The sequence below is a fragment of the Bactrocera neohumeralis genome, chromosome 4 (assembly GCF_024586455.1).
Source record: "Bactrocera neohumeralis isolate Rockhampton chromosome 4, APGP_CSIRO_Bneo_wtdbg2-racon-allhic-juicebox.fasta_v2, whole genome shotgun sequence".
Lineage (NCBI taxonomy): Eukaryota > Metazoa > Arthropoda > Insecta > Diptera > Tephritidae > Bactrocera > Bactrocera neohumeralis.
The window spans coordinates 25,300,485-25,314,988 of record NC_065921.1 but is presented as its reverse complement, the minus strand read 5'-3'; the positions used below and the strand labels follow the sequence as shown (position 1 = coordinate 25,314,988).

Sequence of the window (14,504 nt, the reverse complement as noted above, 5' to 3'; positions counted from 1 at the left end):
AAGAACATTATTTGATATTTATTTTTTGAAGATTATCTCTTTCAAATGTTGGCCGCGGCTACGTCTCAGATGGTCCATCCGTTGAGTCCAATTTTCATTCCATTTCATTTCGATTGGCGAACGACACACGTGATTTTTTCCAAGGCCTGTATCGAAGTGGGATTGCCCGCATAGACTTTAAGACTTTACATATCCCCACAGGAAAAAATTTAACGGTGTGATATCACACGATCTTGGTGGCCAATCAACCGGCCCAAAACTTGAAATTATCTGATCTGAGATCACAAGCTTCAATTTCAGGCATCAAATAGTTAATGGTCGCAATTGACGGCTACGTTCTCAACGGCAACATTTTTGAAGAAATATGAACCGATGAATTCACCGGCCCACAAACCGCACCAAACCGTTTTTTTTTGTTTTGTTTTTTTGGATGAAACGGCAGCTCTTGAATCTCTTCAGGTTGCACAATATTTTTGCTAATAGTCACATAACCACATAACTTCTAGAGCCACTATTTCGCTCAGAGCCTCACCTTTAAAGGGTTTCAACAAAAGTCAAAAGTTCAAATTCACAGAGCTTATTAAAAAAACCGACTTTTGCTCGAGAATTCTAAAACAATCATAGACCTTCGGGGAAAATTTAACTGAGTAGGGCTTTCTTTTGCCACTCGCGTACGAAACAAAGAATATTTACTTTCACTCTCATTTAACTCTTTCATTTGAGTGCTCGAAATACATTATTAATTTTTTTATAATTTTTGCACATTTACAATCACTGTACATGAATTAAATAATAATAAGCAAAATATCAATAAGCACCCTCCGACCATTGCATACAGTACTCCTTTTTTAAAAATTGCTTGCTTTACGTATTTCTTATCTAGCGCTTATAATGTACGCCGAATCCTACCTTCCTATGGAAATTCCCCACGAGTTTATCGCCAACAGACCATTTTTCTATGCAGTGGTGAATTCAGAACAAAATCTCTTATTTGCTGGTACCGTTAGCAACTTTAGAGACTAGAGTACCATATATACGAGTAGTCAGTGGCTATACATATAGGGTGTCTCATGGGGTAATTACACTATTCGTTCGAAATTGGAATCATCGTCTCACACAATTTGTACCTGTCTGAGATTGTAGCGTGGAGATAGGGCTAAGCAGTGGAGAGTATCGCATCTAATCGTAGGAGTATGGCTCATTGAAAAAGATTTGTCGAAACTTCGTAAGAACTTGTGAAGACCGAGACGCTGGAGATATTGATTCGTCGAGGAAACAGAGTAATACTGGGCGTAAAAGGTTATGAGGCATCTTATATTTGACAAAAATGTATATTTTATTTGTTTCGGTATATCTAAAATACTAAAATAAAAAAATATAAAATTGAAGAACTAAAATTGTTTCAAACACACTTTAAAATCATCGGTTGAAGGAAAGTTTATTCTAACGACAATTTTTCTTAGATCATGAGAGAATATTTTGTTGTTTTTTTTTCCTATCAATCACTTCAGCATGTCTCTTCACCTTTCAGTTTAAATATGTACCTTCAGAGTCTGAGTCCACAGAAGTCTATCGACAACCAAGAGAAAACTTCTAAGTATGTCTTTACATGCCATGAAAATGTTTCTAAGCGAGCTTCAGTCAGTCAACTGAAAACCTCTAACACCCACCTTTTGTCGTATAAAAATAAATTTCACAGCACATTCTCAAGAATGAAGAGCGAGAAGAAGCTCAATCAAATGTCAGTTTACTGTACGGCAGATAGGTTAGGTTAGGTTAGATGGCTGATCAAAGATCGCACTTGGATTACTATATGTAGTAATTTGTAATGCCATAGAAAAGAAGAACTTCTGTGCCAGCTTGTCCAGCTCGGTGGGATGTCTTAAGGTACGCGCTCTCAAGTGCTTAAGTCTTGACCTCCCAAACGCTGAACAATCAAGAAGGAAGTGTTTAGTTGTTTCCACCTCATCCTCTTCCATACTGCTTCTGTAGATGGCATCTGGTAGGATTCCCAGACAGTTCGGCAGATGAGTGGAAGCAAAATAATATCTAAATCTAAATCTGAAAAGTGGATTGTGGTATAGTTAATAGACTTTTTATACTCCACTATCTCAGATCATATCTAGAAGTTAAGCAAAGACTGTTGGAACACGATAACTCTGCATTTTCATTTTTCAAATACAATTTTTATTCCTGAAATAAGGGTTTTTTAGATGAAATATCTTGAAAATTGTCCGAAATGAACTAACAAACCTTTGTAAAAACTGAAAAATTCTATTTGGATTATGGTTAATTAACAAAAATACAATTCTACAGTTCAGAAGAGATACTACTTACTTATTTTTGGTACAGGTGCTGAACTATACCTAGATCTACGTTTACTATAAGTTGTCAATTACTCGTTAATGACTATCATACATTTTCATTATTTTTTTGTGCTACCTTCTCTCTCTCTCTTTCTCTCTCTCTCTCTGTTTGTCTCTCCATTAACTCAGATACTTGTGGTGATATTTTTTTGTGCTGCCTTCTCTCTTTCTCTGTCTATCTCTTCATTAACTCAGTTATTAGTGGTATAGACTTCATGAATGACACACGGAAACCCGTGTAGCACTTATTGGTGACGGTTTAACTTTTTCCGATTTTGACTTATCTCATTTCTGTTCAAAACAATAGTGTATCGCTTATTGTCTCTGTTCATCGCTGATTCAAGTAATACGAAAGGCTTCTGGCTAACAAAATATCTCTCTCACCGCTGATCTACTTTCAGGCATGAGTATTTCCAACTGCGCACTCGAAATCGATCAAACACCGTTAACCTTTAAAGTAGATCGGCCATTTATGTACACGATCAATAATTGCTTAGAGAACTTAACTGTTTTTGTGGGAAAATTAGCAAAACCATAAAGTAATTTTTAACTGTAAAATACTTTTATAACGGACATCATGTAGATATTCTCCACAAATTCACACCCACACAACCCCACATTCATTCATTAACTCAAAGTCGGTGGAGTAAATATCCCTAATGCATGCATGCAAATATCATTTGGTATTTTTTCAGGCATGATTATGGGCAGATCTCTTCCAGCATTATCACCGCCAGCATTCACCGTTGATCACCCATTTATTTTCATCATTTACAGTGATATTGCGGAAATTTCACTATTTACTGGGCAAATAGCAACGCCATAAATATTAATGAAATATTTTTATAGAAAAGTTTGAATAAAAAAAGTTTTAATTGTTATAAAATTTTTTTAAAGTATAATAAATTTAAAAATATTATTTTATAATATAAAAATGGTATTCAGTTACCTATGGAGTGAAGAAATATTTCATAATTTTAATAATTTTTTTCCGTCCTTATTTCTTCTTCTTTTTTGGCACTACAACTGTGGGTCGGTTTGGGCCGAGAATACGAAACGTCGCCAGTTGCCTCTATCCTTTGCGGGATCCCACTTGCTGTATATCCCAAATACAGACAGGTCGCTGTACACCTGGTCCTTCCATTGGTTCCGTCGCCCGTACCTTTGATAAAATTCCTGTTAGCCAGCACCTCAAGTTCTTCGTATTCACATCTTTTTTCCCTCTTTCTCTTTGTTATGTTGAAAAGACGTCGCTCTTTCCACCTCTTCTCGGGGTACCGTTCTTTCACAGCCCTCGTCAGAATCAGTTGTAGAACTGCAAAATTCCCAGAAATATTACAAATTGAATATTTAATTGTTTATTGTGAGAAATATAAACCTAAGATATGTATGTATGGAACATTAAAAACAGTTACTACATACCAACATTTGGCTATACTACTATTTACAGCTATGATGGTACAGTATTGCTCCTTCATCGCCCATCCACCACCACCCAGATTTAACGTCGATCGTCCGTTTGTCTATTTAATCAGAAGTGGTGTTCATGGAGTGCCATTGTTTGCTGGGGATTGTACGAAGCCAGAAAATTGATGATCGTTTCTCAAATGTATTTAAAAGCACTCATCGATTGTATACATATTTGTGAAAAATCGGGAAAAAATAAAATCTCAAACAACTATTATAGATAACAATTGTTTCCCTATATGCCAAACTAAAAATTTATTTGTCATGAAGGTCCGGAAGACGGACGTTCTCTCATGAATTATGTAGGTTGACTTTTCTATTTCGGGATTTGGCAACCCTATCATAAAGATGGGCATTTTTGATGGCATATAGTACATACTCAGAACGTTTTGATATACGAGCGCTATTTGTGTTCTTAACAGTAAGCTAAAATATTCATTCGGCTAAAAAATGTAATTTAATCGCGAACACTTTCGCGCCATTATTTTTTTTTTACCACTTTCGACGTGGGTTAACTCAACAAGAGTATATATGTAGATGAATTCAATTTTTGACGATGAAACTCCAGCAGGAAACCAGTGTTTATCGATGGTATGATCAATTTTATCGAGGACGTAGATGACACCAAAACGAATTTCATGAAAATCGTGCAAAATCAATTATTGTTTCGTAAACTTTTGATGCTGTGCTCAAAACCGTCACGTGACCTACATATAGTGAGATTGAGACAACTATGGGCATTAGTGGGACTAGCATACCTTCAATATTGCATGAACATGTGGCTGTAAAAAAAGTTGTTCACGTTGGATCCTAAACAATTTGTCAATCACTCATAAAAAAGGCTCGTGTCGATTGGTCGACGAGATTGAGAAATGTTCAGAAAATGCGATAGCGGTGCCTCGAAACACGACATCATGACAGGTGATGAATCGTGGATTTATGGGTGCTTGTTTTTTGGAAAAACTGGATTGTCATGTCCATACCACTGGAACAAAACAGAACAGTAAATGTTGAGTGGTAGGTATCCATTTGTTTGCCAGTTCTCTTTCAAGAAATAAGGAAAACCAACCGCGGAAGACGGACCACTCTTCACCACGACAATGCGAGCTCTCACACGTCGCCTGAAACAACTGCATTTCTAAGCACTTAAAACATCGATTTGATGAGTAATCTACTGAAGAGTCTTGACTTGGCACCGATGGACTTCTTTTTATTCCCGTACGAAAAAAAAAGAAAGAGGTCAACGTTTTTCGACACGTGAAGAGGCGGAGATGTGTACCTCAATCAGAGCTGAAGCTGAACCATTTTTCACCACGTCATATTTTGTCAAAACTTGGATTATGCCAACACTGTTCCAGATTTTATTAATATTAGAACACATTTCTTGCCCCAGACTCAAGACAGGCTTTAATTTGTATGCTTTTCCCTTTCATTGCAATTTTTTAAGCGATGCGATGAATGTAGAAGAAAAGCAAGCCGTTAGAAAATAAAGATAATATTCTTGAAGGGCTAACAAAGTTGTTTAAAAAAATACAAAAGTTCGTTAACCTTGGATAAAATTGAAGAAAATTGGCCTAAAGTAATTGGAAATGTGCATTTCTTGCAATCAAAGGAAGTCAAATTACAGGAGACCTTTCTTTTCCGCTCTTCTCTCTCTCTCTCTCTGTATTTCTGTATCTTTTTCACTCTTTCGCACTCTCTCTCTCTCTGTCAATCTATCTTCCTATCTATTTACCTCCTATCTCTTTTTCTCTGTGGGCTTAGATAAAATCTTAATTTTTTTTATTATTTCAGGATTAGACAGTAATTTGTTAAGAAGTTTTATAAATAACATAAAATGTATAGTTCTTCATTCGTCCAGAAAACACACCGAAACGGTAGAAGTAGTGTTTGAGAACAAAAAGCTCTTAAGGCTTCCGTGACGCCTTCAATGCTTAGAAATCGCGCAGGCAACGCTGTAATAATTTTTTTTTTAAATCGACTCAGTCCTATTACTTTCCGGACAAACCCTGCATTTACTTGCGACGTATTTAATCAATTTTATTTCCCACCACGATCGCGCAGTTGATCAAATGTGAACTGAAAAATACCCAAAAATATTACAAATCGAATATTTAATTGTTTATTGTGAGAAATATAAACCTAAGATACGTATGTATGGAACATTAAAAACAGTTACTACATATATACCAACATTTGCCTATACGACTATTTACAGCTATGATAGTACAGTTATGCGCCTTCATCCCCAAGCAGCCACCTAGATTCAACGTCAATCGTCCGTTCGTCTATTTAATCAGAAGTGGTGTTCATGGAGTGCCATTGTTTGCTGGGGATTGTACGAAGCCAGAAAATTGATTATTAAATGTATTATCGATTGTATACATATTTGTGAAAAATCGGGAAAAAATAAAATCTCAAACAACTATTATAGATAACAATTGTTTCCCTATATGCCAAACTAAGAATTTATTTGTCATGAAGATCCTGAAGACTTCGTTCTCTCATAAATGACGTAGGTGGTGGTTAGCTTTAATATTTTAGGATTTTGCTACCATAGTGTTGCAATCTGGAAGCTAAAGTTGGACATTTTTGCTGGTATGCATACCCAGAACGTTTTGATATACGAGCGCTATTTGTGTTCTTAACAGTAAGCTAAAATATTCATTCGGCCAAAAAATGTTGTTTAATCGCGAACAATTTCGCGCCATTATTTTTTACAACTTTCGACGTGGATTAACCCAACAAGGATACATAGATTAATTCAATTTTTGAACATCTTTTTATTACCGTACGAAAAAAAATAAATGAAGAGCTCAACGTTTTTCGACACCTGAAGAGGCGGTTGATGCGTTCAGAACGCATGTTTTGAAGATATGTACCTCAATCGGAGTGGCAAAAGTGCTTCAAAAATTGGTTCAAACGCGTGTAGTGTATAGATTTTAATGGAGAATATTTCTAAAAACTATAAAGCGATTTTCGACGATTAAAATTTGTTTTTGTTCTCGAATCCCGAAATATAAAAGGCAACCTGCGTAGTACAATCATAGCTAAACCCTATTTCACCTCGTCATATATTGTCAAAATTTGAATTATGCCAACACTGTTCCAGATTTTACTATTATTAAGACATTTTTCCTTCCCCTCAGTCAAGAAAGGCTTAAACTTGTATAATTTTCCATTCGATTACGATTTGTCAAGTGATAAGATGGATGTAGAGAGTAAACAAGTCGTTAGAAAATGAAGATAATATACTTGAAAGGCTATCAGTATTAAAAAATCACATAAGTTCGTTAACCTTAGATAAAATTGAAGAAGATTGGGCTGAGGGAAATGTGGATTCCTTGGAATCAAAGGAAGTCAAAATACAGTAGTCCTTCCTTTCTCTCGCTTTCTCACTCTCCCTCTTTTTCAATCTCTCTCTCTCACTCTCTCTTGCCTTCCCTCTCTTGCTTTATCTCCCTCTCTTTTTTTATCTCTCTCCTTTTTCTCTTTATCGCACTCTCTCTCAATGTCAATCTATATTCCTATATATTTACCTCCTATCTATCTCCTCTATGTCAATCTATCTTCCTATCTCTTTTTGTCTAGCTTTAGCGAAAGCTTTCGGAATGACAGCATTTAAATATATGTGGGCTTGACAAAATCTTAATTTATTTATTATTTTGAAGATTAGACAGTCATTTGTTAAGAAGTTTTATAAATAACATAAAATGTGTAGTTCAGAAAACACACCGAAATGGTAGAAGTTGGGTTTGAGAAAAAAAATGTTTCTGTTCAGGACTTTGTAAAAATAAGGGAAATACGATTTGTACTTAGTAGTTGTCTGAGGCCGATAAAATTTCCTCTTGTTCTCAATTCGCTCCAAATGCATTAACAAATCAATATTTATCGCATCTGTTCGAAAAGTAAGGCTCGAACCTTGTCTAGAACCTAGTATTAAAAGGCCTCGCATTAAAGAAGTTTTTCGGGCTTCACTATAACTCATGACCTTTAACTAGAAAGCGAAAGATGTGCCAAAAAAAGTTGAATATGATCCAATTGATAACGATCAGATTGCTCTTTGGCGACTAGAGTCATACTTACTATTTCGAAAGTAGCCAGGTCAGAGCACGCCAAGATAATGCAATGCATTAAAAGAAAAAATCCTAATTAAAAACAGTTTAATTTTATCTTTTGTAAGCCAATTGTTTGGATATTTGAGGAAAGTATATTGTACGCTCTTTTATTATTAAGTCTTTTTTCTTGTCTTAGATATATTTTACCTTTAACTTTTTTAACTAACAAATGGGATGGCCTTATATAACAACAAACATATAGTATAATTATTTTCTAATTTAGTTTATTTTATTACCGTTATTTTCGTATTGTATTTTCTACTTAACAGCCATCTTCTTGGGCTTCAGCGGACCAGCATTACCTAAACCACCGCCCAGAAAGTTTATTGCTGACAGACCCTTCGTATTTCTAATAAAAAATAAAGCAAATTTCGTTATTTTTGCTGGACAAAAGGCCAGGCGTTAAAACTTAAATGTATTCTACACAATTTGAAATTTAACTTTATTTACTTTGCGTAATTAGTAGATATTAAATTTGGTACTTGGTTTAGATTAAAAAAATATGTAAGTCTGAAGGGGTTACGTGGGTTTTGATGGCCGAAAAAGTGGATATTTTCACCAATTTTTTCATGTAATTGATTTATTACAATATAGACGAAGAATTCATCTAAAATCTAAATATCAAATTTCATCCGTTAGTAAATGAATATAGGTCCTGATTAATCGAAGAATTTAGAAAAAATTAACTTTTGGCAAAGTTGCAAACAAATCAGTAATATTTCACTCCAATTTTTACCACAAATTAATTCGAAAAAAAACTAGTTGTAATCGAAAAAATCGTTCTATCAATCAAGAGGTGTAGTGATTCATTTCGAGGTTCCCTACTTTTTTAAAGAAAAAACACAGAAACTTCAAATTTAATGGGGAATGTTTATTATCATTCGAAAGAACATTCTTTGCCATTAATTTTTATACTCTCGCAACAATGTTGCTAACGAGAGTATTATAGTTTTGTTCACATAACGGTTGTTTGTAAGTCCTAAAACTAAAAGAGTCAGATATAGGGTTATATATACCAAAGTGATCAGGGTGAGAGAAGTCGAAATCCGGATGTCTGTCTGTCCGTCCGTCCGTCTGTCCGTCCGTCTGTCCGTCCGTCCGTGCAAGCTGTAACTTGAGTAAAAATTGAGATATCATGATGAAACTTGGTACACGTATTTGCGTATGGGCAAAATCGGCTCACTGCCACGCCCACAAAATGGCGAAAACCGAAAACCTATAAAGTGTCATAACTAAGCCATAAATAAAGATATTAAACTGAAATTTGGCACAAAGGATCGCATTAGGCAGCGGCATATTTTTACGTAATTTTTTTGGAAAAGTTTGCGTGGCCCCGCCCCCTACTAAGTTTTTTGATATATGTCGGAAACTACTATAGTTATGTCAACCATACTCTATAGAGTCATTTTTTCAGGCATTTCCATATACAGTTCAAAAATAAAAGAAATCGGATAATAACCACGCTTACCTCCCATACAAAGGTTATGGTGAAAATCACTAAAAGTGCGTTAACCGACTAACAAAAAACGTCAGAAACACTAAATTTTACAGAAGAAGTGGCAGAAGGAAGCTGCACCCAGGCTTTTTTTAAAAATTGAAAATGGGCGTGGCGCCGCCCACTTATGGACCATGAACCATATCTCAGGAGCTACTAGACCGATTTCAATGAAATTCGGTATATAATATTTTCTTAACACCCTAATGACATGTACGAAATATGGGTGAAATCGGTTCACAACCACGCCTTCTTCCAATATAACGCTATTTTGAATTCCATCTGATGCCTTCTCTGTATAATACGAGTATAAACATTAGGAACCAATGATGATAGCGGAATAAAACTTTACAAAAATACGGTATTTGAAAAATATGTAAATGACGTATTATGAAATCTCGATTATCACTTTACCATGCGAGAGTATAAAATGTTCGGTGACACCCGAACTTAGCCCTTCCTTACTTGTTTAAAGATTATCTCTTTCAAATGTTGACGGCTACGTCTCAGATGGTCCAACTCGCTCGAGCATTTTGACCGGTAACTGACGAATGACACTCGTGATGTTTTGCTCCAAGGCTTAAATCGAAACAGGATTGCGCACATAGACTTTAGACTATACATGTCGCCACACGAAAAAGTCTAACGGTGTGATATGACACGATCTAAATAAATGCATTGATTGATGCGTTGTGTGGGAAGTAGCGCCGAGATCGCGAATTTCAATTTCAGGCATCATAGTCTGTTACTATGGAGCGATAACGATCGCTATTGACAGTTACGTTCTCACCGACATCATTTCTGAAGAAATATGGACTGATGATTCCGACCCACAAATCACACCGAACCGTTGTTTTTTCTGTATGAAATGGCAGCTCTTGAAACTCTTCAAGTTGCTCTTCGTCCCAAATGCGACAATTTTGCTTGTTTACATACCAATTGAGCCAGAAATCGGCGGCCTCATCGCTGAACAAAATTTGGCTCAAAAACGACGGATCTTCTTGAAACTTTTCAGGAGCCCATAAAGCGAAGTGATGTCACATGGGTAGGCTTCAGTTCTTGCACAAGCTGTATTTTGTACGCTTTCAATTGAAGATCTCGAGCTAACATAAAATGCGTCAAGTCGTTTCATATGTCGGTCCGAACGAACCGAACTCTCAGCTACGGCTGCTATGTATATTTTCTACACTGCGTATTGGACGTGGTCTATTCGGTCAAATATTATCCAATAATGAATGCTGGGTCTCAAGATGGGTGAAGGTGTTGTGAATAGAACGCTTTTGAAACCACGTTTTATGAAAACAAGTTCAAACAATGAAATAGCCAACCGGTCTAGTCTGACGGCCGCTTTTCCAAAGTTTCTACCTCCAACACCTTTATTGCGATTGCTTTGAAACTTTGGGAAAACATTCTGGACAATGAAAAAAATGAGTTTTGGAAATTTCAAAACCCAAGTAACCCCTTAAGAAAACATTTTGAAACTCATCTTCAGAAAATGAAAAATACATTTTGTGAGTAAAGTTTTTAATAATATAATGTAGTAATGTTCAATTTCTTCGTATATTTTTTAAATTTTACTTTTAATTTAATTTACTATGTACATTTAATATTTGCTTATAAAATAAATATACATAAAAAAGCGGAACATAATGGAATATGGCACACATATTTTTTGCAGAGAGTGTTCTTACCAGTTCTCTGTTTTTATAATTTTTTTTTTATTTTTTAATATTTTGCTAATAATTTTGTTATAAACTCGCATATTTTTTCACTTTTAAATCTCATTTGTTAATAACTTTATTAAATAATAAATTTAAGTAATAATAAATAGATTAATTATCAATTTCTAATATTATTTAAAAGTCACCGTTTCACTTCCAAGTTTTGCCAACTCCAATTTATGTAACTAAAAGTGACATTTCGTAAATACTATTTTTTTTCTCTTAGCTGTCATCTTTGCGGGCATAACCTCAGTGGGAGGAGGTCCACCGCCGCCCAGGCTCTTCATAGCAGACAAACCCTTTGCATATATCATCAAAAATAAGGCCAATTTGATTCTGTTTGCTGGACAAAAGACGAAGGCATGATGGAGCTCAATTTCAATAAATTTATATATCTATATTTGAACATATATATGTAAACAATCTAAAAAATAAATAAATTTATATATTTCGTGGGTCATCATATAACTGTTATTATTTATTATATATGACCTGGTCTACGAAAAGGGAGCTAACGTGCGAAAACTTTTTGGATTCTATCATGTGAAAAAGCATCTCATCATCTCATCTTCCATCCGAATCAACTAAAAAGTGAAAATTGATTTTTTGACACCTAAGCCCCCTTTCCGTAGACCAGGTCACATATATCGACTTTGGTACTAAATACTTATGTAGCCGGTATCAAGAAACAGAGCATATGACAATTTCTTGCTGGTATTTTTCTGGAGCGTGTTTGACAGCAAACTTGGCTTGTGACGCCATGCACGAAATTACTCAAATCATTTATTTATATTTTAAAATTACAGAAATTTGACTATTCTTTTTGTTTATGTCACGTAATCTTATCTGTATTATTAATGCTCGGTATGTACACATTAAGTTATTTACCGTTAATGTTATTTTGACGGCTAACGATTTTCTCCGCCTGTCACAGCATGCAAACAGATGTTCGTGGGAAAACGGCATCGTAACCTAATCGTTTGTGGCAAAAACATCATATTTGTACGAAATGCATGTGGAAATAAATATAATACTGTCATCCATCTATTTTTTGGGGTTCATGTTGTCTATTAATATATTAAAGATTGGAAATAATTATATTTAAAACATTTCAGTTTTGCGAATTTTACCCGTAAGGAGTTTCAGACGCAAACGCTTCATTGCTGATCATCCTTTCATGTATTTCCTGCGCTCCCGAAAGTTTGGCATCTACTTTATGGGTCAGTTTCAGAAGATCTAGTTAACTGGAAGAATGTTGAAGAGAAGAATGATGACCGATTTTAATGGCAAAGAAGAATACGTTGAATTTATATTTAAATTATAGAGAGAAGAGAATAAAAGCAAATAAAAAAGAGCGAATATTTAGAAAGAGATTGATTAGGGTTTCTTCATAATCTGCATATGTAACTAAAGATGATTAATTTTAATAAAACGGTTTTTTTTATAAAAAAATACTCTTTGGAATATTCCGGTAAGTAAAAGTATACAGACTTAAAAAGATTAAAGAGTTTATTGAGCTTTGGAATTCGACAGACTGTGGTAGTCTATAAGATCTGCAAGATGCGACTTTTTTTTAAAAAGCTCAGTAAGCCATTACGTGCTCAGATACTTAGAAGCATGACGTCATTAATGAAGACATCTGAAGAGTCCATAGTAGACTTGAAATCAAGATGTGTTTTTGTTCTTGCGATCATTAAATAATGTAAAGATGAACAGCTTTTATTTCGACCAAAAATCAACATTTTTAGGTTTTGAGCCAACAATCCGGCACAGTAGAGCCTTATGACCGTGTTGGAATTCTCCAGGTAGTCGATGTACAACACTCTTTGTAAATCCCAGAAAACAGCTATTATATATTTCCAATCTTTGACTTCCTAGGGGCGGGTGTCAGCTGAAATTCACTCTTTCGACTGTTCGCCTACTTATGATGTGGCCTTATTGTACGCAAAAACAAAATCAGGCCCCATCACGTCGACAACTTTTTTATGCCAATATTTCATGTAGTATATGACACACGCGATCTTTTGTGATGACTACTGTCTCAGCTCCTTAGCGCAACTTCAATTCTCAGTCGACCAAAACGAAACCATGGACCTTTTCCAAGTTATGCTCTGAAAATGGCTACCATTTCGAGGCATCTGTATGCGGCTCATTAATAACTGGCACCCGTCCCCGTTAAAGCATATTTGGCGATACCTAACGAAGATGAGGAGGCACCGTATACAGCATCCCTGAGCTCTTTGATTTCGCTGCGCGATTGCTCCTCCAAAAAATCGAATCACTGACCGTTATTGCTTTGTATCCAGTTTTGAAATTTCAAAAGTTATCAGACATGTCCGCATTCACCGTTTTCAAACACGTGGAATCGATTATTGTAACCAATGCTATCGATTTGTAATATCATCAGGGTATGAGGTAGAATACATTAAATAAATAAATGATGATTGCACTGCGACCGAGGGTCTATTGTGTCCTCTCCTAAGTCATAACGACTCACCTAGCCCCAGCAGATTGATAAATTCCAATATACTGCTAGGTGCTATTGAGGCGATGTGATTCCTATTTGGAAACATGGATCCAAGGACCTTTATCCTGCGCCTACAGACGGCTGTGCAGTCAATTAGCAGGTGTTCTGGAGTTTCAGACTCCACGTCGCAGAACCGGCTCTGCGCACAAGAAACTAGGCCCATGTTATATACATAAGTACTTCTTAAGCTTACAATAGCCAGTGAAGGAGGCGACAAGTAGCCTAAGTTTATCCCTTGCGGGGTTGATTACATACTTATTTAAACCTTTCAAGGTTACCACCCTTTAGTAACTTGGCAAGTTGCATGCCTAGGAGTTGTTGACAATATCCCTCCCACTGGTTCATCCTTGCGAAGCAGCTCTTTTATGGTATAGGACCAACCGAAATGAAAGGTTCGGATCCTACCTACCATTTGGTTGCGATCTAATAGACTGTTTAATCGTTCTATAAACGCCTACACCAATAGTGAGTATGCAGAGTTTGGTGCGTGATAATGCGACCCCTGCGCCAATTCCCTCCGACATTTTCGAGCCATCGGTGTACCGCTTGATTGTACTATCCCTAAACAGTAGCTCGAGAGCGGAACGATCCATTCAGCCTTACTGCTAAAGATAACCTTGAACTTCCTAATGAAGTTTACAGTTTTGGTAATGCTGTCCTTTTGGAGAAGAGCCAATTTTATTTCGCCATTTTGGCCTTTCAAACGCTGGGAAGAGATTACCTTACCTCTGCCAAACGCTTCTACTGTCATTTGAAGCAGTGTATGTTTGGCAACCTGTCCGATTATTAGATGAAGCGGTGTGAGATCCA

The 14,504-nt window shown here is 35.9% G+C and overlaps 1 protein-coding gene across 8 annotated transcripts in view; it reads left to right on the top strand.

Moving 5' to 3' along the window:
- Positions 1 to 12,540, top strand: part of LOC126756364 (alaserpin-like) — a 32,772-nt gene extending 20,232 nt beyond the window's left edge. Inside the window, exons 4-5 of one of the 8 annotated variants that reach the window (XM_050469382.1) lie at positions 8,221 to 8,366; positions 11,394 to 11,491. In XM_050469382.1, the coding sequence (XP_050325339.1) occupies positions 8,221 to 8,357 (137 nt within the window). In that variant the 3' untranslated portion in view covers positions 8,358 to 8,366; positions 11,394 to 11,491. Of the gene's footprint in view, positions 1 to 883; positions 1,338 to 2,767; positions 2,920 to 3,061; positions 3,253 to 3,816; positions 4,088 to 6,051; positions 6,275 to 8,220; positions 8,367 to 11,393; positions 11,636 to 12,282 lie in introns of those variants that run through there. The other 7 variants (XM_050469385.1, XM_050469379.1, XM_050469380.1 and 4 more) reach the window with 7 other exon arrangements.
- Positions 12,541 to 14,504: the final 1,964 nt, after the last annotated feature.